Here is a 23,147-nt window from a genome sequence, read left to right on the forward strand (position 1 = left end):
ATATATATATATATATATATTTTATTTTATTTTTCTTATTTTTTTTTTCTTGATTTTAAAGTCTTTTAATAATTTAATAATAAATGAATTTACTATAATAAAAAGGATCTATACATTTTGCCTTTAGTATTTTAAAGGCATGTATAGATCAACAGCGTAAACACTGCTGCTTCCATCCCATCTGTGACATGCGGTGCGGTATGCAAATTCCTAATTATAGCGTCTCATTTGCATGAGGGTTCGCGCACGGATGAGACAAAAGGGTCCGGGGGGACGCACCCAAAAACCTTCTCGATATAAAGGCATTTGTGATCGAGATGGAGCGATATATAGACACTGCGTATCTTCTACAGGCACATAATTCATTAAAATTAGGTCATGGAGACCCGTTTAGTAACTGAACAGGGTTCTAAATAAAAATGGGCTCCAAATTTCACCCACTGCTGCGTTCCTGTACATCGCGGTGAGTTATATATTGTGCGCCCTGACGGTTACGTGACCCCGCAACTGACATTTCAAGACGTAAACGGAGTCATCGCGTGACATCAGCAGAAAAATGGAGTTCGAAGGGCACCATCATCCCCTCGGGAACATTGGGTAAAAAGCAAGACATTCTGGAGCAGTCCTGAAGCTACAAAGTTTCCGCCATCTGTTTCTTTGCGTTCCAAATGTCACAAGAGTGGAACAATTGCTTTTACAGATAAATGTAAGAAAAGGTTGGATGGCCGTACCTTAAACGAATACTTTCGGTTTATCCGATCTTCCGGGACCACGGGCGAGATCGCGTAGCCCGGCAGGGGTATGCTGCCCAACACGGCCTCCTCCCTGCTGTCTGCGGGGCAAAGTAGGGAATTATAACACGGATGCGCGGTGGGCACGGGAGCCATCAGAGGGACACGCGAGTCGAGGGACGGGCCACCATGACAGATGGGACGATCCCAAATGGACCCAATGGCCAAAGCGAGTCTGTAGGCCGGCCACCGTCTTTAGATATTAGCAAATGCGTTCAGGCCACCACTTACAAATATGGCAATATACATTTTTGGGGTTAAAAACAGAAAATAGCAGGAGTTACAAAACTTGGGATTTACTAACCAGACCCCGGCTTTAGGGATGGTCATTGTGATACCCACTGGTAAAGGTCATACAAACGCATCGGTGGGGGTAACGGTTTGGCTCTAAGTCCATGGGTAGACAACCACCGCCGCTTAAATTAGATGACGGCGAACAATTTATTTAAGGAGCGACTTGGGCTTCATAACCCGACAGGGACTGCGAAGCGGACTTTCTTACCTTTGTAGTAAAACAAACAGTAATCAGAGAGCAGGAACCATCTGCGCTTCCACAACCGCATGCCAGAGCTGTCCTGTAACGGGAACATTATCCAGTCACACAAAGTAGGTACGGTAAAGGAGCCAGCTCTTTAAGGATCGGATGCCTTTTATTAGCCGGTGGGGTGCGGGGGGGGGGTCATGATTCACCCAGGGGGGTAAACGCACTGCACGCGTACCTGCTTGTATAGCCAGCCTCGCACCACGACCGGAACATCGGGATTCCGCTTTATGGACTGGTCTCTCTTGCCGAAGCTGTAGACTCTATTGCTTGACTTGGGAGCCTGTAACAGATCAGGGATATACGGTAACTGCAGCGCACAGAGACGGGGGGGCTTTTCATTATTAGGATTGTGTAAAAATATCACAGTTCTGTACAGCGGCGAGCGCCGGCGCGTCTTACGGTTCCCACACGGACCTCAAATCATCCAATTCCGAGATGCAGGTAATGAGCTCAGAAAGCACCGGCTTCTAAACCCGATCTCATCGGTTGGCGTTGCTACTAAATATTCTTTGAAGCACCGATGGTGGCATAAAAAGCAGAGCGGCCAACCCCAAATTAACCCAATTAGCTGAAAAAGACGCTTGTCCTAAATATTTAATGAGTCGCCGACGAAAATATCAAGTCTGTCGTTCAACATATTAAACATTTCAGGTCACCTACAGAGTCCAAAAACATCTCAAAGTCTGGCGGACGAGGAACAAAGTTACAGCTTCGTTCCCTGGTTTTCTTTGGTTTTTATGACGGATTCATAAAAAATATATATCTAAAAATTAGAATAAAACTTTCACATTAGAAGGCGTTTATTAGGATGAAGCAGGGAGAAGCAGCATTGGATCTATACTCATGTGTCGAGGGAAGACGTCCCATTGGCCACATGGTGTTTGATGACATCACAGCAACCAAAACACAATGTTACAAAGCGAGAGGTTTATTTTTACGCTATAAATAGCCATTATTGGACATATCGGAAAAGAGAGTTCCCATTTACTTAGGCGATTCTCATTATGTATTAATGGGCCGGTTAAAAGCCAACTTTTAACCCATAGTGTGCCAGCAAAGTGCTTTTTTTATTATTATTCATATATTAACCCCTTCAGGACCGGGATTTTGATACTAACGTGTCGCTAAAGGACCGGAGCCGTTTTTGTGTTTTTGCCATGTCTTTCTTCAACTGTAATTTCTCTCTTATTAATTGGTGCACCCACACAAATCATATATTGTTTTTTTTAGGACAAGTAGGGCTTTCATTTGAAACCATATTAAGCTGGGTAGTACATTGTTTTGTTTGAAATAAACTGGAAAAAGTGGTGAAAAAATGAAAAAAACGCATTTTTTTACAGTTTTGTATACATACAAATTGTACACACATTGAACCAATGGGAAAAAATTATCCCAAATATATTCATTGAGTTGTCCTGATTTGGAAACCACCCAACATGGCCAGGATTTTCATCTATTTTGACCAGTATAGGGCAAATATTGCTAGGCATGCATCGTGTTTTTGAAATGTAATTTTTTTCAAATTTGGCATGGTAGTCTAATAACTGCAATAGTTGTCACAGATACTGATTATCCCCCCAAAATTATATGTTTATGAACAGTAGATAAGTCAAGGTGTACAACTAGGCTCATTTTGACACTTTTCAAACAGGGATTTTATCGCCAGTTGCTGCCAAATTTTGAGGTATTTTTATATTTTTTTGGGTTTTTTTGCATATGTTGCAATGTTGCTTTAGATTTTATATTATATTTTGTATAGAATTTGTGCAACTGCAGAAAAAAACACCAAATTGTGTTCACCAACATCCCCCGGTTCCAACAAGGCCTCACATGCATGGTTCATGCATTTTTTGAGGAAGCTATGAGGGCAAAACTGGAACATGTGCATTTTCGTTTTCACATTTGGAATTTTCAGAAATTGGTTTCCTGGGCCCATATCCCATTTGGGACATTTTGGAAGCCCCCCGCTGTAAATTACCCCATAAAAGTATATATTTATGAACAGTAGACAAGTCAAGGTGTTCAACTAGGGTAGTTTTGACAGTTTTCAGCTAGCCATTTCTTCACTCGTTTCTGCCAAACTTCACAGGGAAATTATTTTATTGCGTTTTTAACGCATACATTTCAATGTTGCACTGAATTTCTTGCACACCATAAGTGCAACAGTGGAAGAAAACACCACATTTTGTTCACCAAGATCCCCTGATTCCAACAAGACCTCACATGCATGGTTCATGCATTTTTTGAGGAAGCTATGAGGGCAAAACTGGAACATGTGCATTTACATTTTTTTAAATATTTTTTTTATCAGATTACTTGTAAGTGACAGGTTTAGGCCGCTGACATCAATCAGGGAGACCGATCAATAATCAGCGACTTAAAATGTCACCGACAAGTGATCAGGTAATAATTATGATTATTTCATTTATTAATAATTTGTGTTTTTTCATAATTACCCTAGATGACCCCTCTCTCTTTGTAGAGCAGGGTCATCCGTGGGCTGCCATAATGATCCGATCACTCCTATTGGCCAGGAGCGATCTGATCAGCCCAGCATTTGACCTGGAAGCACCCTGGACTTTCAGGTCAGTGCTGGTATTTTTTTTATTATTATTTTTATTATTTTTTTATTATTTTTTTTATTTATTATTTTATTAGTATTTTTTTTTAAAAAATTATTTTTTAATTTATTTTTTTTTTTAACTCTTTCAATGCTGATGCTCCATTGAAGCACAGCATTGATTGATATTTAGTCCCCACAAGCTTGTGGGGACTAATATTAACCCCTGCAATGCTGCGATGGGGGTCATAAACAATCGCAGCATTGAAGGGGTTAATTGAGGAAGAGGGGGGGTAGGGGTTAACTATGGGGGGTGGGGGTGGGGGGGCTGGTCTCCACACTAATGTGGAGACCAAAGAGCCCTGTCTCCCTGTCCCTGAAGCTGCCTCTGGCAGCTGGGACACAATCTCCAGTGGACTGGAGATTGTGGGAGAGGAGTCTCTCTGATCAGCCCTACAGGGCTGATCAGAGGACTTCTGGGGGTTCGTTTTTGCTGCTGGAGGTCTGCCTGGGCTTCCAGGCAGACCACCAGTAGCAGAACCCCCTAAAAAACGGGAATTAACCCCTTCAATGCCGCGATCGCGGCATTGAATGCCGCGATCGCGGCATTGAAGGGGTTAACGCTGCACTGATGCTCTCATGGAGCGATCAGGCAGCAGGGGGGTGTTGGATCAGGCCCCCACACTTGTGTGGGGACCCATTCAACACCCCCACCCCTTCCCTGAAGCTGCCTGTGGCAGCTGAAACCGCGATTGCAGATTTTTCTGCAATCGCTGTTTCTGCCTAGAGAATCACTCCGTGGGAGTGATCGTAGGCTTGGGGGAGGGCTTAGACAGGCTGTGCTGTCTGCCCAGGAGTCCTGGGCAGACGGCAGCAGCAGCGCCCCCGCGATCACCGCGATTGTGGTGATGTGGGGGCGTTTTTTGGAGGAGACGTACCTGGTACGTCCCGGTCTACCGGTGACTGTTAACCAGGAAGTACCAGGTACGTCCCGGTACGGAAGGGGTTAAAGGGAAAATATTAAAGTACCATGCGCTCCAATCTCAAGCTAAAAGCGTGAAGGCGTGGACCCGAACGATCCGATTCTTCAGTTTTTCACTAATAAAACCCAATAAACGCCAACAGAACCCGTTCAGCGCCAACCCACCGCTCCCTCCCGTCTCTTCATGCCAATCAATTACAATACGTTTCGTCAGCGCTGTCCGCGATCGATATTAAGGAGTCCTGTGGGACTCTTCACAACCCGCTATAAATATACGTCTTTAACCCCACGCAGAGGATCAGTATATATATATATATATATCAAGATACTATGAGAAGGTGGCGACGTTTTAGGGGTTTGAAGCCCCCTACGGATGCACCATTCACTCATTCAGCAAATCCAGCCCAAAATCCCAGAGAGAAAAAGCCTCCCGGTGTTTTGGGGGCCATTCCAGGCGGCCCCCTCGGAAATACAAAACTCTAACTGCCTAAACACCCCCCCCCCCGGTGACCGGAGACCTCGCTGCCAGCGTGCGCCGTGGATTCATTCTGGTGCATTGCAGTAAATTTAAACAATCTGCCCTCATCAGGTATCGGCCAAAGTGCTGCGGCAACGAAAGACGGACGTCTCCTATACATTAATTATACACCACCCCCCCACGCCCCCAGCGTTAAACATTTCCGAGATACAACGTTTCCAGAGACAGGCGGTTATCGAGCCGCTTCCTCATTTTCCTTCGTAAATAAATTCAGTAAAATCAGGGAAAAGTCATCGGCAGAAGTCGGCCGGCAGGTTTTTTTAACTCTTTAAATTATTTCTCTCTTGTGGCAGCGGACGCTCGGATCCGGCAAATTTCATATTTTCTTGATTTAAAAAAAAAAAAAAAAACCTGAACTTTCCAAAAGCCACAAAACTGCCACAAAAATTTACATTTTATTTCTCTAGCTCCTTTAAGTCACTTTAAGGTAATTTCTGCGTTATTTTATTATTAACCTCTAAATCTTTTTTTACATGAATTTCTGTGGATTTTAATTCCGTGGCAATTAACTTTTCATCAAGGTTATCGTTATAAAAAGCGATCCGAGGAAATACCCCGCGCGCGGCGTGTGCTCGAAGAGTTAAGCCTGTATCCACGGAGACGGGTAAAGCGCGTTAACATACAATGTATCACTGTCACATCCATGATCTTCGCGCCCCGGGGCATGCCGTCCCCTCCTCCGGGCGGCCGCTCCTTACCTTGGGGAACGCTCTGGCCTCCGCGGTCGAGGTGGTCACCGCCGTGGACGTCTCGCTCACCATACTCGAAGGTCTTTGGTTCATCTGCTTGTGAGAGGCGAGCGAGTTCTCCCTGGAGAGAGAGAGAGACAAATGAGTCGACGCGGGACTTTGTGCCGCACCGGCAGGAGCGTCTCCCTCCAACGGTCCCCGTCCTGTCCCGATGTCACCCCGGCAGACGCCCGGCAGCATCCCCATCATTCGCTGCGTTTATAGAAGAAAGCGGGTCATCGCGGGGAGACGGAACGCGGACCTCTGTCCTCAACGAGCCGCAACATTCTAAACGCTGTTTAATGAATCGATCCCGTTATAACCCAGAATGCGGCCAATCATCATTCTCTGAAAACCCCGCCAACCCTCCTTATAAAGTCTACCGGCCCCCCGAACGCCCCAACGAATCCATTCCGCCCCAAGGTTTACCGGTCACAGGACTTCCGCCTTCTTCTCCGGTACCTTAACGGGCCTTGTTTTCTAAACAGGGGAGAGGACCCAGAAGCCACGCAGCCCCAGCACAACTTTTCAAACGCGTCTACCGTACAGCGGGCACCGACACCACGACACGGAGAGAAAGGAGCCTATAAATAGCCCGACGCGTTCGGCGTCATTTATAAAACTAAAGCCTTCCGATCTCAGACGGCTCATTAGGACAAAACTCATCCGCCTGACAGTTACTTGCATCAGTTATTCAATTAAAGCAACTTAATCGTTTTTAATAAGCAGAATCTAATACAGCGAGGGGATAAAACACGTATGAGGCATATGAATAGATAGGTGGAACAGCCTCCCAGCAGAGGTGGTAGAGGGTAATACAGTGAGGGTATTAAACACGCATGGGATAGACATACGGCTCCTGAATCTAAGACGAGACCAACGACTGATTAAGGTTTGAGTCTTTACAGCAGGAGAAACGGGGGACTAGACGGGGGCCGGATGGGGCCGATCTGCCGGCAGGTATCCCGTTATACCCAGCAGAATTATTTCTTCGCTGTCTAGGGGTCAACTTTTTGTATCCTTCTAAAGTTACTAAGATGTGAAGCTCCATAAGGGGGGCGTCATTTACTAACGAGGGGGGGCTGTTCAAAACAAATAGTAATTAATAAATTAGGAATTTCGGAGGGTGGCCGTGAAACAGTTAAATGATTAAAACTGGATTTTGTAAAATACCCTTAAAGAAAGAAACAGACTGGTGTTTTTTTCTAAATCTATTTAATTAGGCAGATGGACCCAAAAAAAAACAAAACAAAAAAACTAGAATTTGGATGAAATTAAGTATTATTTGCCGATCTGTTCCTTGTGTAACGGGGGAGGGGCAGCTGCCAGTCACAGAGCTCGCCCTTAAATAAAAACCATCGCAATCTTTAATTAGTTAAAAACCTGTTAATTTCCCCCAAAAAATAACACATTTCTTAATATTATTGAAACGTAAACCAGTAACAAATGACATAAATAAAATAATAATTCATATTTGCGTTGAATGAAAAACACCGCAGTTTATCCCCAAAAGTTCAGATGAAACTCTTTGTTCGGATGATAAATTGGGGTCTGTGGTGCCTGAAGGAGGCGGTGGGGTTTATTCACTAAAAAGCGAGCTGTAGAAAGTATCTGGAAGCCCCGCCCCACCGCGGGTATCTTTAGCATCACATGATATTTAAGAATTCCCTGAAAAATGATGAATGATGTAAGACTTTACGCGATTAAAAAGTTATTTCCCCAGGATCGGGGATTGTGATGATGCATTTAGTTGGGGGTAAGAGGTCCTGAATTTGGGCTACAGCTGTGCTCGGGACGTAAACGGGGGTCTCACAAACACCAGCAAGCAGAGTGGGTTATTCCACGAGGCCCCTGCCCGGCGTCTGTCATTTAAACCACTATGAGAAGCGGGAATGAAACATGCGCGCTCCGGATCCCAGGTGTATCTGTTATTCCGGCTTGTGATGCCATGGTAACCGGTAGGATGGATGAAGCAAAACAAGGTTCCTCTCCCGGGGTGGCGTAGCGGCTCCATCGGCTGCAATTACCAGAACAACAACAGGAAAAAAATAAAAGCATAAAACATGCGCGGGGAAATGTGCCGGAAAATAACAGCAATCCGTCACCCAGGCAATCTGAAGCTGCCTCCCAGCAGCCGCGGCAATACGAGGGCAGCCATCAAAAAATCAAACCGAATGCGAAGGCTTTTAGTGCATCGGCTGCCCGGTGACCCCGATTATCCGACCCTAAATCCAATCCCAGAGACACAAATGTATGCATGCGCGACAATCCACAGGCTTCATTCACTTTGTTAAAACCAACGCGGCCGCCGGACGGAGATGATGATTTAATGCTCCTCTATAAACAGACTATAACACTTGAGAAAGAGACCACCGAGTTTCTTGGTATAGGATCAGCCGGCGGGATCATTACACCCCCCCCCACGTGTCCCGATCATCAGATATGGGGCATTTTGGCCGCATCCACGTCAGTTAATGAGCTGCAGCTGCAGGAGGGACTGCGAGGGAATGAATGTCTGTTCTGTGATGAATGAGGATTAATAACGAAAGCACCAGAGTCCCTTCCAGGGAAAGGATAATGGCCGCTTTTGCCAAGACGCCAAGAGGAAAGTGTCCGTGGTAACAAATGACTTACCCGCCTCGGCCAACTCTGGCAAGTTCCAGAAAACAGTTATCTGTTATCGGAATCATTCACCTGTGCCGAAGCAGGGATTTTAACCTTGATTCGATTACAAAGATCGATCAATAGAGACCCGCAACCTTTTACTCGTACATTGGAGCTTTCAGGTGTGGCCCCCGCGTCTCAGGGTATTTACACCGATTTCAAAGGCCCTGGGGCGAATGGGCAGATTCTCAGAGTTTTTATCCAAGAATATAAATATCTAAGAATATATTGCCAAGAATATATATAAATATATAAAAATGTATTGACGAGAATAAATATACGGTAAATATATATATCTAAAACGTGCTAAATCGCAGAATAAAGTCCCCGACGCGTTTCGCCACACTTTGGCTTCATCAGGAGGAAAATAAACTGCGGTATTCCACACATCGCGCTGACGTATTGTTTGCCACCCTACATTGTTCTGTTTTTTGTCTTTTTGCCCCCTTTTTTCTTGCAAGTCGTGGTTTCCATAAGAACCACCTAGAAAAACCAGCATGCGCAGAGACAATAACGGAAGCAGATTTCATGAACACGATACGGATTTTACCATAAAAGGCTTTCTTTCCAGCACTTTATTGTTCCGTGGCCCCCGGCCGCCCCCATTAAATCCACGGGATCATAATAATACGGAATAATGAAGCGCCGGTGACGCATTCACTTACATTAAGGGGGGGGGGTGCACAGAACGCTCCCGCGGCTCCTACAAAAAGCATTAAATATAAATATTTTCTCCGCACGCATTTCGCGTTTATTGGCGTTTTATAGATTTGCTACGAATGCAGGGACCGGAGATAAGAAAGCCCACCATCCGATCCATGCGCGCTCGGGGATTCGGGGGACGAACCACGTATCGGAAAGAAACGCGCTTACCCTTCTCGTAAATCAAACTCGTAATTCTCGGGGGAAATCTCTCCCGTCACGGGGTGTCTGAACGTCGTCGTCCGCTGGTTGTGGCTAAAAAGGAAAAAGAATGAAAAATAAGAAAAAAAAAAACTCAGTGGTTGGAACCGCGATTATAGAAATAATTACAGTTTTTGGAATAGGAATTATAGGAATTTTTTTGAATTTCGGTAAAGATCGAAAAATCTGCATCTCTTTTTGATTAGGAAATTTTTGCCATGTTACTCGGAGCTCTTCCGATCGGCGTCACCCCCCCCCCATTGCGTTTTCCATTGATGTAAACTCATTGTATGATGTCACATACGAGACGAGGACTGACTAAGATCTAAAGTCAGGAAAAAAACGGGCGAGATTCAAGGATTTCAGGCATACGTTTAGAATCCTGCGCGGTGGAGAGACCTATAAATCAGAACGATAATACTCAGGATTTAGCGTTTCACTTCACCGGTTTTTAGCGATAAGTCTTTTTTCGGGATAAACGGCGGGGAAATTGGAGACAGAAATGTTTTACGGGCTCGACGAGTGAAAGTTTTGCCAGCCGGATAATTCATGGGCTTCCCCCTACCACGCCCCCCCCCCCCCCCGGCTGGGATTTCTGCCAGTTAGGGGAAAAAGATGAAAAAAATTTACATACGGGTATACGGGGGACGACATAACGATCGGGGCTGCATAACGAGGACAGCGCCTGCAGTAAGGCCTAAAAGAGGATCCGATGCCCAGCACGGGGTCTGCTGTTACCCAGTTCTATGATTTATAGAATATCGGCCGGTTCCACCGTGTGTTATAATAAGATGAACAGATTGTCGTATTATGTCTAGTGATGTCATTGCACACCCTCGCCTGTAACTCGTAAAATGTCATAACTTAGAAACAAAGAATTCGGTACGAACCTCCTGGCCCTTTTAGTCTGAGCGTCTGTTTAACTTTCTTTAGGGCCACTTCTAAGGCTCCTATAATAAAGTGGGGACCCCAAGGGGTTTATTCACTAAATGGCGAGGTTGTTGGAGAGTTGAAACATTTTGCCTCGCCAACCGCAGCGAGTCTGTGCTGCATTACAGCATATCCAGCGAGGTTTCCCCGAATGTCGCCTCGGGGGGGATTAATTGCTAATTTTAACCAGAACAGAACATATAGATAAAAATGTATCAGTTTCCTTTGCAACGTGTCAGAAAGTGAGTGTTTTCAACAAAAATCAGACGGGCCGAATGGGTCCTCTCCGGACGCTCTCTCTCTCTCGCCATTAGTTAATTCATTCTGAAATGAATCGGAGAATTAGCGTTGGATAAATTAATCAGGCGATCCTACGAGCTCGCCAGACAGCGGCGGATCTCCGGCAATCACCTCCACGCTTCCTCGCCGTACTCCGCCAGCTGCCGTCCTTAACCGACGCGTTAGGAATCATTCGTTCCTTTCACGGAATTTCTAATTACATTAAAAGTTGTTGGAGAAAAGAACAAATTAAATTCCCACTCGCGGCCACCACTTTTTCTACTAAAAAAAGTCAATGAAACGATTTCCGCGTAGACCGTATCTTAATTGCCAAAATAGTCCTATCCACCCGAATGCCTTTAAATACAGAGACCGGGGCGAGTTTAATGATTACACCCGGCGGTAATAAAAGTCACGCAGATAATAAAAGCAGGTTAGGACAGCGGAATGCTTCAAGGAACTTGGTGGGGCGACACGTTCTGTAATTCCTTAATAGTCAAGAAAAAGGAAGAGCCGCTTAAAATAATCACAAAATAAAGGTTACGATTCTTAAAGACAAATTCTCTAAATAAAGACTTTGGTTAAAATTCCAAAGTAGAACAGACTGAGCCTGTAATGCATAAGCAAAGGCCCAGGGGTGCAGCATTCACAGTCACGGGGGTCACTCTAGCCCCCCTGCTAGGGAGCCAGGTGAACCCTGCGGCTGCCCCTTTAAAAGCTGCTATCTGTTTGGGGGTTAAGATGGCACCGGCGCGCAGTTTAGGGACAAAGATGGCACAGGCAAGCTGTTTGAGGGGATAAAATGGCACAAGCAGGCTGTTTGGGTACAAATTTGGCACTGACAAACTGTTTGGTGGCCAAGCTGGCACTGTGGGACATACTTAGTGAAGTCTGGGGGGGTCCACCAGGCCCCTATGGCTTCTAGTTATGCCCTTGCAAAGCCCCCAGGTGTGGGGTACTGAAGATTAGCTTTTTGAATGAGGAAACGTGTATTTACAGACACTAAGCGGCCATAATCACGGAGGAATTCCTATACCGTACCGGTTTTGCTATTTGTTCAGAAACTGGAAAATCCTGTTCCCTTAAATCACTTGGCAGCCGGCGGCTTCCTGGCAGAGACTCGGAATATTTTTCACATCCCGAAACAATACGACTTGGTTGGTGCGCTCCCTCCTGCGCTGGCAGGGACACAAAACCCAATTAATACTTAATAATTGACTTAACAGGGATTTTTTTTTTTCCACCGAGGGATTCCTGTGGGAAAGACAAAGGCCGCATTCACGGAAAAGCATTTCGTACGAAAAATGATGCACAAACAACGTGGATCGCTGAGCTTCGTCTCGGAAATAAACCGCTTTCCCATGCAGCAAATTCCAACATGGAAATAAATTCATTCCATATTCTTGTTATCTATATTGATAGTAAACGGTACAGATAACAAACCCAAAAAACAAACAAAACACTCACTGTAACCACCCAACCTAATGCAGAGTCAGCACAAAGTACAAGCAAAGCGGGGGGGGAGGGGCATTGTGAATATTTTGGGAAATTATTTCGGTTTTTATGCACTTTCAGACTAAATTTTAATAACCGTCAATAACCGGTTAAATGCTTGCAAATTATTTTTGAAATCATATGAGATAATATAAAAACAAACATATAATAAAAAATATTAAATAATAATAAATAAAAATAATAAAAATACATCAAAAGTATAATAAAAGCCAAAGCTGGACAAGATAATATACGAGGAAAGTCACCATTTTCAGGACCCGGAAAAGGATAAAATATTATATGTTATTATTTTTTTGTAAAAAGCAAATACTTGGACATTTTAGGGACTAAGAGGGTATAATTATATTTAACTGCCTCTTTTGTCATCGTGATATTAAATGTTAAGCCTTTCAAGAGGATTTTAATTTCTCTTCAGGCCAAGTAAAAATAAATAAATAAATAAATAAATAAATAAAAATAGATATTTTGGACAGAAGAAGAATATAAATCAACGCAGAAAGAGCCTTTTCTGGGTTTATTTAGCGCGCGTTACTTTGTATAAAATAATTTAGAAAGCGGCTCGGATGAAGCGATTGCTCGTTGTTCTTGTGCGTTCCAAACACAAACGAGGTTATTAATAATAATAATAAAATAACAAAAAGGCGTTTGAACGGTTTCCATGGCAAATATAAAACTATAAAGCAGCAGAAAAGAACAGATTAAAAACCAGCGGTGCGAATGGGGGCGGCTGGTGGGGGAATTATTCTATAGCTACAAGTAGGGAGAGAATGGATGTTACTGCGGGGCTTCTCATTCATAACGGAATCATTCATTATAATTATGTATTTATTCTGTCATTTAAATGGAATAACAGACGTAACGGCACCATAAAAACACAGCGTCACGATATTATTTTAGGGTATTTTTCGGACATCTTTGGTTCAGCATCGAACGAACGAGCAGGTCTCTTAATAAATCCTCGCCCCGTTATCTGAGCCCCGTCTACTAAACTAACACTCTCACTCCTTAACATACTGCCTGTGGGAAACAATAGAATACCTCAGTCTAAATCACCCAGCCTGACTCTCTGACTAATGAAAGTCTATGGAGGAACGGACTTCATTAGCATCACCATAAAGCATCAGCTCAGTGTGGTGGACGGGGAAAAGTCACCCAAAATATCACATGACTGACAGCAACGGCAGCTCCAGGTCTGCAGATCCAATGCTTATTTGTTGCATTTGCGCCACTTGATTCTCAACAACAGATACATTTGGGAAGCGGTGTGAGACCAACCACATTTTATGGAATTATAAAAGTAACTTCGTAACACTTGTTTAAAGTACAGACCCCGCAGAGTAACTTCACAGTCCGCTAAGGAATTTAGGCGCTATGTGCCGCTCTAATCACGCGGGGCCATTAAACCATCATCATCATCATCATCTCACGGGCGCGTGGAACGTTCTCCTTGGAAACATTGACGGGCGCAGCAGTTTTAGTGTAATTGCTAAATAATCTTTAACGTAACTGTAAACCGTCTGACTGATTTATGGGTTTTGATTTATGTAATTCTGACGGATACGTTGTATACAGATATCGTTACGCCCCTGATTACTATACGATCATGATAAATAATCAATACGGAATGGGTTAAATCATCGATTGTTGCACAACGGGTGTTAGAATTCCGGTTCTCAACCTTCAGCCCGCTTGCCAAGGTGCCAATAAAACGGTGGGAATAAAAGACGTGAAAAGCAGGGAAAGCCCTACGAGCGGAACCAAAAAACTAAATCTTGTGCTTGTAATGAAAATACCGGGAATTATCTGGCCGGTTGGACTTTTCTGGTCGATTTTAGAACCTCAGAGCTCGATAGCCGCATAAAGACCATCGTGACAGCGGCACCGCGGGTCTCCGGCACAGGCCACGGCAGCACCGCGGCTCACGGATCATCAGATCGTTACAGCGATGGGAAGTGAATGAAGCGAAACGCCGTATCCGATAAAAATGCAGATTTATTTTTTTTATGGGTTGTTTAATGGGCATAAAAATTGGCTTTCCGCAGGAAACGCGTTATCGGAGCGCGCTGCGGATCGCTGGAAAACCACTAATAACCGCGGCTCCGAGTATTCTGAATCCGAACGCCACGTTTATGAGCAGAACGCGCGGGGCTGGAAATCAGAGAGACTCCCGCGGTGAAACGCGCGGGCAGAGCGGCCATCTGACAGATTTGACATCTATAGGTAGAAATAACGCCGTGTTTTGGGGGGATTTACTCAGCCGGATGACACTTTTGTTGCCGTTTGTAAAGTTGGAGCTTTGCTGAAACATCTGCATTTACTGCCCCGCGAATACCCAACACCTGCTGCAACGTGCGGCTCCGGGTTAAAGACCCCTTAAGAGCATTCAAGGCATTTCAGGGGAAAACACACAAAAAGACCTAGAACTTGCTGGCAGATCGGCCCCCATTCGGCCCCCGTTTAGTCTGCCGTTTCTCCTGCTGTAAAGACTCGAACCTTAATCAGCCGTTGGTCTCGTCTTAGATTCAGGAGCCGTATGTCTATCCCGTGCATGTTTAAATCCTCTCTCTGTATTACCCTCTACCACCTCTGCTGGGAGGCTGTTCCACTTATCTACCATCCTCTTAGACACATCCAGGACCTTCAGGGAATCCCGTTGGGCGGACAGCATTCCTGTTTTATTCAGGTTGTAGGATGAGGCAATGTCTCATTATTAACCCATTCATAGCTTAGTTCTTATGTCTTCATACTCATTGTGAACGGTTATAGCGGATATATCTCGCCCCATGGGAACCTTGGTTTAAAGCTTTTTGGAGAGTCTACATTATTCTTTAACATGGCAGTCCGATACTTTCCCAAGCGTTTATGCCGTCTGCCCCAACCACCTGCATCGAAGCAGAGAAGAATCTGCTGGCTGGAAGCTGCCAGGTATTCGCCTTCAAACCGTCCATTTAACAGTCATTTTAGGTAACGCTCTCATTCATGCACTTCGGAGGATTTATAGACGGAGGGAAGGACAGATATTTATGTCAGCCGAGTAAAACGGGTCAAGATCCCAACGCCCCCCGGCCACGACCGGCAAACCTTTATCATTCCTCAACGGGGAGCAGTTTTTTACTTTGATTTAAGTCAGAATGAATGAAAAAGGGTTTTATGAATTCTTCCCGTAACGCCAGCCGACGGAGCGCATCCGGCGCAGGAGCAGGAATGCAGAGTCACGTTCATAATCGATCTTTTTGCATTGAAAGAGTTGTCATTAAACATTTCTATATTTTGGGACCCGGAGGTCTCGGCGTTCCCCGTGTGATTTATCAACTCATCTAAACAGATCGATGGAAACATCGCCAATAAAACTGATTTATGGAGAGACGAAATTCTTACCAAGAAACAAGAACGGGGCGAGGGGAATGTTATATACAGTAATAACCCCCAGTGCTGTATACAGTACTATAACCCCCCAGCGCTGTATACAGTAATATAACCCCCCAGCGCTGTATACAGTAATATAACCCCCAGCGCTGTATACAGTAATATAACCCCCCAGCGCTGTATACAGTAATATAACCCCCAGCGCTGTATACAGTAATATAACCCCCCGCGCTGTATACAGTAATATAACGCCCCAGCGCTGTATACAGTAATAACCCCCAGTGCTGTATACAGTACTATAACCCCCCAGCGCTGTATACAGTAATATAACCCCCCAGCGCTGTATACAGTAATATAACCCCCAGCACTGTATACAGTAATATACCCCCCAGCGCTGTATACAGTAATATAACCCCCAGCGCTGTATACAGTAATATAACCCCCAGCACTGTATACAGTAATATTACCCCCCAGCACTGTATACAGTAATATAACCCCCAGCGCTGTATACAGTAATATAACCCCCAGCACTGTATACAGTAATATAACCCCCAGCGCTGTATACAGTAATATAACCCCCCAGCGCTGTATACAGTAATATAACCCCCCAGCGCTGTATACAGTAATATAACCCCCAGCACTGTATACAGTAATATAACCCCCAGCGCTGTATACAGTAATATAACCCCCAGCGCTATATACAGTAATATAACCCCCCAGCGCTGTATACAGTAATATAACCCCCAGCGCTGTATACAGTAATATAACCCCCAGCGCTGTATACAGTAATATAACCCCCAGCACTGTATACAGTAATATAACCCCCAGCGCTATATACAGTAATATAACCCCCAGCGCTGTATACAGTAATATAACCCCCAGCGCTGTATACAGTAATATAACCCCCCAGCGCTGTATACAGTAATATAACCCCCCAGCGCTGTATACAGTAATATAACCCCCCAGCGCTGTATACAGTAATATAACCCCCCAGCGCTGTATACAGTAATATAACCCCCCAGCGCTGTATACAGTAATATAACCCCAGCGCTGTATACAGTAATATAACCCCCAGGGCTGTATACAGTAATATAACCCCCCAGCGCTGTATACAGTAATATAACCCCCCAGCGCTGTATATAGTAATATAACCCCCCCGCGCTGTATACAGTAATATAACCCCCCAGCGCTGTATACAGTAATATAACACCCCAGCGCTGTATACAGTAATATAACCCCCAGCGCTGTATACAGTAATATAACCCCCAGCACTGTATACAGTAATAACCCCCAGCGCTGTATACAGTAATAACCCCCCAGGGCTGTATACAGTAATATAACCCCCAGCGCTGTATACAGTAATATAACCCCCAGCACTGTATACAGTAATATAACCCCCCAGCGCTGTATATGAGTATAATGATAGAGCAGACGGCACTACTCAGGAGAAAGACATTCCAGCAGATTAAGAGTTAAAGCCAACTCGATGCAGCTTCAGTAACTTCATAAACCCCAAATCTGAATTCAACGACCGATCGATTCTATTAAAGCTCCTTAAAGGGTTGAATTTGCCAGCCCAGGGATGTCGACCGAGCAGCGAGGCGGCGCATGCTAATCGGTAACGGGTGACGCACGCGCTCTGTTTACTTCTTCTGAATGAATAACTAATTAAGTCAACAACAACAAAATGCTTCACAATTTAAATGTAAATGGCGGTCTGATCAGAATGAGAATGAAAGGAGGCAGCTCAAGGTTTTCTTCAAGGAAACAAGAAAAGCAGAAACTTCGACTGAAACAATCCGGCCGTATTAACCCAAGAGAAAGAGATAGAAAAATGTTGAGACCTCAGAGGTCTCTTCCTCAAATGGATTGAATCCATCTCAAAAAGAGACCTCTGAGATCTCCAAATCTTAAGTAAATTTACATCTTTTTCTATGTGGGCCCAATAAAAACAACGCGGACTAAAGATCCACTCGATTGCAGTGTAAAGTATTTTTGCTATTGGTTGGTAGGTTGTTAAATGCGAATACAATTGCCCCTCAGCACTGAGACTACAATACCTGCCAGCAGTCTCTAATTCATCACGAGACCTCTAGGGGTCGGCAGTACATTTTTAGATCTCCATTTGTATGTCAGGAGGTCCAGGGGACCGATGGTTGGGCTGCGAGCTGTCAGAGGCGTCTAATAAAGGGACGGGTCACCTAAATGTCAGAATTCGGTAAAAATACCAAGCATGACAGTTTTAAAAAATGTCAAGAAATATTTCGGCATGAGACACTTCGGGGCTCTTCTTGTTCCTTTTTAAATTTTTAAATACAGAATTCATTAAAACACAAAATAAATTGTGACCTTCTGCAGATGACAGCGTCCCTGGGGGAGTTCTGAACGTGACAGCCGCTATCGGTATTATTTTTCTGAGATCAGAGGTGTCGGTTAATGATTGAAGATTTCCTCAGCTATGTGAAAAATAAATAAATGACATCCCGGGGAAAATATTCAGCAAACATTCCAGGTAGTGACTCTCCGCAAAACCTCACCAGAGCTGAGAGATGCCCCCAGGGCAGTCACCCGCGCCCCGGACTGATCTCAAATACAAAAGAAATTATCAGGAAAGTGAAACCCCAAAAAAGTTACTGTGACACGAAGGGGTTAATGCTAAAAATGCAGAAGGAAAAAGGATACTGTGACATTGAGGAGTTAATGGCAACAATGCAGAAGGGAAAGAAGATACTATGACACTGAGGGGTTAATACTAGCAATGCAGAAGGAAAAAAGATACTGTGACACTGAGGGGTTAATGCTAACAATGCAGAAGGAAAAAGGATACGGACACTGAAGGGTTAACGCTAACAACAGAAATAAAAAAGTCACTGTGACACTGAGGGGTTAATACTAGCAATGCAGAAGGAAAAAGATACTGTGACATTGAGGGGTTAATGCCAACAATGTAGAAGGAAAAATATACTGTGACACTGAAGGGTTAATGCCAACAGTGTAGAAGGAAAAAGATACTGTGACACTGAAGGGTTAATGCCAACAGTGTAGAAGGAAAAAGATACTGTGACACTGAAGGGTTAATGCCAACAATGCAGAAGGAAAACGATACTGTGACACTGAAGGGTTAATGCCAACAATGCAGAAGAAAACGATACTGTGACACTGAAGGGTTAATGCCAACAATGCAGAAGGAAAAAAAATACTGTGACACTGAAGGGTTAATGCCAACAATGCAGAAGGAAAAAAGATACTGTGACACTGAGGGGTTAATGTTAACAATGCAGAAGGAAAAAAAAAAGACAGAGCTTTATGTAAAATGAGCCATAAAGTCAGCGTTACCGGCCAGAAAGATGGCGGAGCGACCCCTAAAAACCCTTACAAACCGGGTGATGCGCCCCTAATGCTTAGAATATGAATGAATGAGTCAGCATGCGAATGATCTGGGAATCCCACCACGCAGAGAGAGAGCAGGAGGGAGAGGGGGAAAAGGGAGAAAATGGGGGAAAAGGGAGAAAAATGGGGGAAAAGGGAGAAAAATGGGGGAAAAGGGAGAAAAATGGGGGAAAAGGGGGAAAATGGAGAAAGATGAAACGAGAGAAGAAAAAGAGTGAGAGTGAAAGAGAAAACAAAAAGAATAAAAGGAAACAATGAAAACAGAAGGAGAAAAGAGGAAAAAAAATGATAAAGAGAAATAGATTGGTAAAAAAGAGAAAGAATGAAAAGTGATCAAGATAGAAACGTGAGAATGATGATGGGCATTGCAGGCGTTTCCAATCTTATCCCCATCATCCCAATATAAGAAATATAAGCACAATTATCCCGGGAATGTCTATTCCGACCGATCACCGCTTATAATCCAGATTTTCCCAAAGTTTTTTGTTTTTTTATTACCGAATACTTCGTATAATCACCGGAGGCCTTTATTTGGGATCGTTACGTTATTAACGAGTCCGAAAAGCCGCGTCCGGCACAGAAATATTTCCCAAAAGTTACCCAAACCGACCCAACGGCACGTTAAAGGGACGGAGCGCCAAGAGAGGAGCAGGTGAAACAAAGGGGGGGGGGAGAGAGGGGGAGAGAGAGAGAGAGGGGGGGGGAGAGAGAGGGGGGGGGAGATCATCATCGAGACAATAGGAGGAGAAGCCGAGCCGGGGAAACGGGTCCGACCGGATTCCGCCGTCAGAATGCGGTGTCCTCGGGAGAAACAGAAACTCTCGCATAGTGACGGCGGATTCTTCTAGATAAAGGCTGCTGTCTGCGGGGGCCGGTCAGGAAGATGGGCCGGGGCCGACACCGGAGCGCCTGGGTTTCAGTTAACCCTTCGGGGGAAAAACTAGGGTTTCCCAATCTACCCGTATTGAGACGGAATGAAGCCGATCCCGACATCGCCACAAGCATTAAACTCATTTCTAATTCCAATCTCTGCGGCCCTATTATGGAGACCATAGGATGATTACAATGTAATGCGCTTTACTGAGAGGGTGGTAGATAAGTGGAACAGCCTCCCAGCAGATGTGGTAGACGTTAATGCAGTGAGGGAATTTAAACATGCATGGGGTAGGCATACGGCTCCTGAAAACAACGACTGATGGGCCGGAATAGGAAAAGACAGAGCATTCTACCGCATCACACGATTTCATGGAAGATTCTCAGACCGGTTTTCAGAAAGAAAAGCAGATAAATAGACAAAAAAAAAAAGATTCGTTTTATACCAACTAAAAATAGTGATGATTAGCGACAGACATGAAGACACTGAGGCTCCACATCCAGATTGGTCATTATTATTATTTATTATTATTATTGTTATTATTATTATTATTATTATTATTAGTTATTATTATTTATTATTGTTATTATTATTATTATTATGAGTTATTGTTATTATCCCTCAATACGAAGCATCCCACCGGAGCAGAAAGTCAGAATAAATCGAGATTCTTCTCCCTGAATCACCGCTCCGGACCGATGGAGGCTCGTGAGTCTCTTTCCTAACGCGGTGCATTAAAAATAAATTAACTGGATTTCTCTGCCCATCTTTTTTAATGAGATTTCACACAGAAATATTACCTAAAGGAACCGCCGTGACCCCCACCCCCACCCCCGCAGCGGATTCCTCGGAGACTTTCAGCCGAAACGCAGAGAATTTTCTCAAAGTCAATAACCAGGAACGAGACCCTTTGGGTTCCTAAATTATCCTTTACCAGATAACCTCCGGAAATACAATGTTACAACCGCACCGCGCGCTCCACCATGTAACGTATTACCCGACGCTTGCGGAACATCTGTTACTGCACACATGCTACTTAAAATGAGAGGGTGGTAGATAAGTGGAACAGCCTCCCAGAAGAGGTGGTAGAGGGTAATACAGTGAGGGTATTAAACATGCATGGGATAGACATACGGCTCCTGAATCTAAGACGAGACCAACGACTGATTAAGGTTGGAGTCTTTACAGCAGGAGAAACAGGCGGACCACATGGGCCGACGGGGGGCCGATCTAATTTCAAATTAGAGGAAAAAACTTAAACTAAAAGCACTTACCAGACCTTGAAGCGGCAGCCCTGCTGCTGCAGCTGCTCTCCTACTCCGTGATCCTACGATCCTTGGCACCGATTGGCTGCCTGAAGCAAGCATTTAGCGGCAGGAAAGAGATCCCATTGAAATCACCGGAGCGGCTGCTGCGCATGTGCGGGGGGTCTAAGTAGACCTTGAGCAGCAGCAATTGCCCAGCCAGGGCTGGAGAGGACTGGCGGTGAGTAAACCCCACGCAGGGAGAAGTGCCCTGCTGTATGCCATTTAGGTGGGGGAGGGGCAAATGCATATGGGGGTATTCTGTAGATTCCCCCTATGCATTTGCTAAAGGGACGATGACAAACATTTAAAGGGACTGCGCAGATGTTCTACGCATTAGAGGGGCATCTGCTGGCCGGAGGGCCCCTTTAAGGATCGGGATACCGAAGCGATGATTTAATAGAAGCCGAGCGCGAGTTATCGCCAGTTTCCTGAAACGATATAAGTCGTTAGCGCATCGTTTGGAGGAGGCCTCTGTGACATCACGTCTGTGACGCTCGCTGCGGAGCACGGAGGCAGAAGGCTGGCGTATTTCATGAGCGCCGCTTTAACGGGGGGGGGTCCTTCCACCAGCGGGAGCCGCTAAACGGAACGGAGAGCCGGGAGTGCAAACAGGTTACAATGTAACGAGAAGCGGCGGCCGGGAATCCAGCAAACTCTACCGTATTTTATTACAGAAATAACCCCAAACGCCCAAAACGGACATCGCTTTTTATCCAATCCATTAATCTCATAATATACAATAAAAATCTCATTTTGCCCCATAATATAATGTTTTCAGGCAGCTGCATATCAGCCATCTGTATGATTCTCGCTCTGTTATCTGATCCCCGATCTACTAAACACCCCGACTCCTTATCATACTGCCTGTGGGGAACAATAGAATGACTCTGTCTTATTCACCCAGCAGGACTTTCTGACTAATTAAAGTCTATGGAGGAATGGACTTCATTAGCATCGCCATAAAGCATCAGCTCAGTGCGGTGTTTGAGCCGAGAAAGGCATCCAAAAGATCACATGACTGACAGCAACGGCGGCTCCAGGTCTGCAGATAAAGGGAGTTTTTTGGGACAAAACCATGATTTTGTCACCAATCGACATTACTGTATACAGCGCTGGAGGGGGGGTTGTTACTATATACAGCCCTGTGGGGTTATTACTGTATACAGCGCGGGGGGGGTTATATTACTGTATACAGCGCTGGGGGTTATATTACTGTATACAGCGCTGGAGGGGGGGTTGTTACTATATACAGCCCTGTGGGGTTATTACTGTATACAGCGCGGGGGGGGTTATATTACTGTATACAGCGCTGGGGGTTATATTACTGTATACAGCGCTGGAGGGGGGGTTGTTACTATATACAGCCCTGTGGGGTTATTACTGTATACAGCGCGGGGGGGGGTTATATTACTGTATACAGCGCTGGGGGTTATATTACTGTATACAGCGCTGGGGGTTATATTACTGTATACAGTGCTGGGGGGGTTATATTACTGTATACAGCGCTGGGGGTTATATTACTGTATACAGCGCTGGGGGGTTATATTACTGTATACAGCGCTGGGGGTTATATTACTGTATACAGCGCTGGGGGTTATATTACTGTATACAGCGCTGGGGGTTATATTACTGTATACAGTGCTGGGGGGGTTATATTACTGTATACAGCGCTGGGGGTTATATTACTGTATACAGCGCTGGGGGTTATATTACTGTATACAGCGCTGGGGGGTTATATTACTGTATACAGCGCTGGGGGGTTATATTACTGTATAC

The 23,147-nt window shown here is 44.7% G+C and overlaps 1 protein-coding gene across 1 annotated transcript in view; it reads right to left on the reverse strand.

Annotated features, from left to right (window-relative positions):
* PLEKHA7 (pleckstrin homology domain containing A7) overlaps positions 1–23,147 on the reverse strand; it is a 72,109-nt gene that overhangs the window by 20,706 nt on the left and 28,256 nt on the right. The window contains exons 4-8 of the mRNA XM_053449743.1: positions 9,681–9,764; positions 6,114–6,225; positions 1,511–1,615; positions 1,294–1,366; positions 732–832 (exon numbers count right to left, since the gene is read on the reverse strand). Coding sequence (XP_053305718.1) covers positions 732–832; positions 1,294–1,366; positions 1,511–1,615; positions 6,114–6,225; positions 9,681–9,764 — 475 coding nt within the window. The remainder of the gene's footprint in view (positions 1–731; positions 833–1,293; positions 1,367–1,510; positions 1,616–6,113; positions 6,226–9,680; positions 9,765–23,147) is intronic.

Source organism: Spea bombifrons, chromosome 10 (genome assembly GCF_027358695.1).
Source record: "Spea bombifrons isolate aSpeBom1 chromosome 10, aSpeBom1.2.pri, whole genome shotgun sequence".
Lineage (NCBI taxonomy): Eukaryota > Metazoa > Chordata > Amphibia > Anura > Pelobatidae > Spea > Spea bombifrons.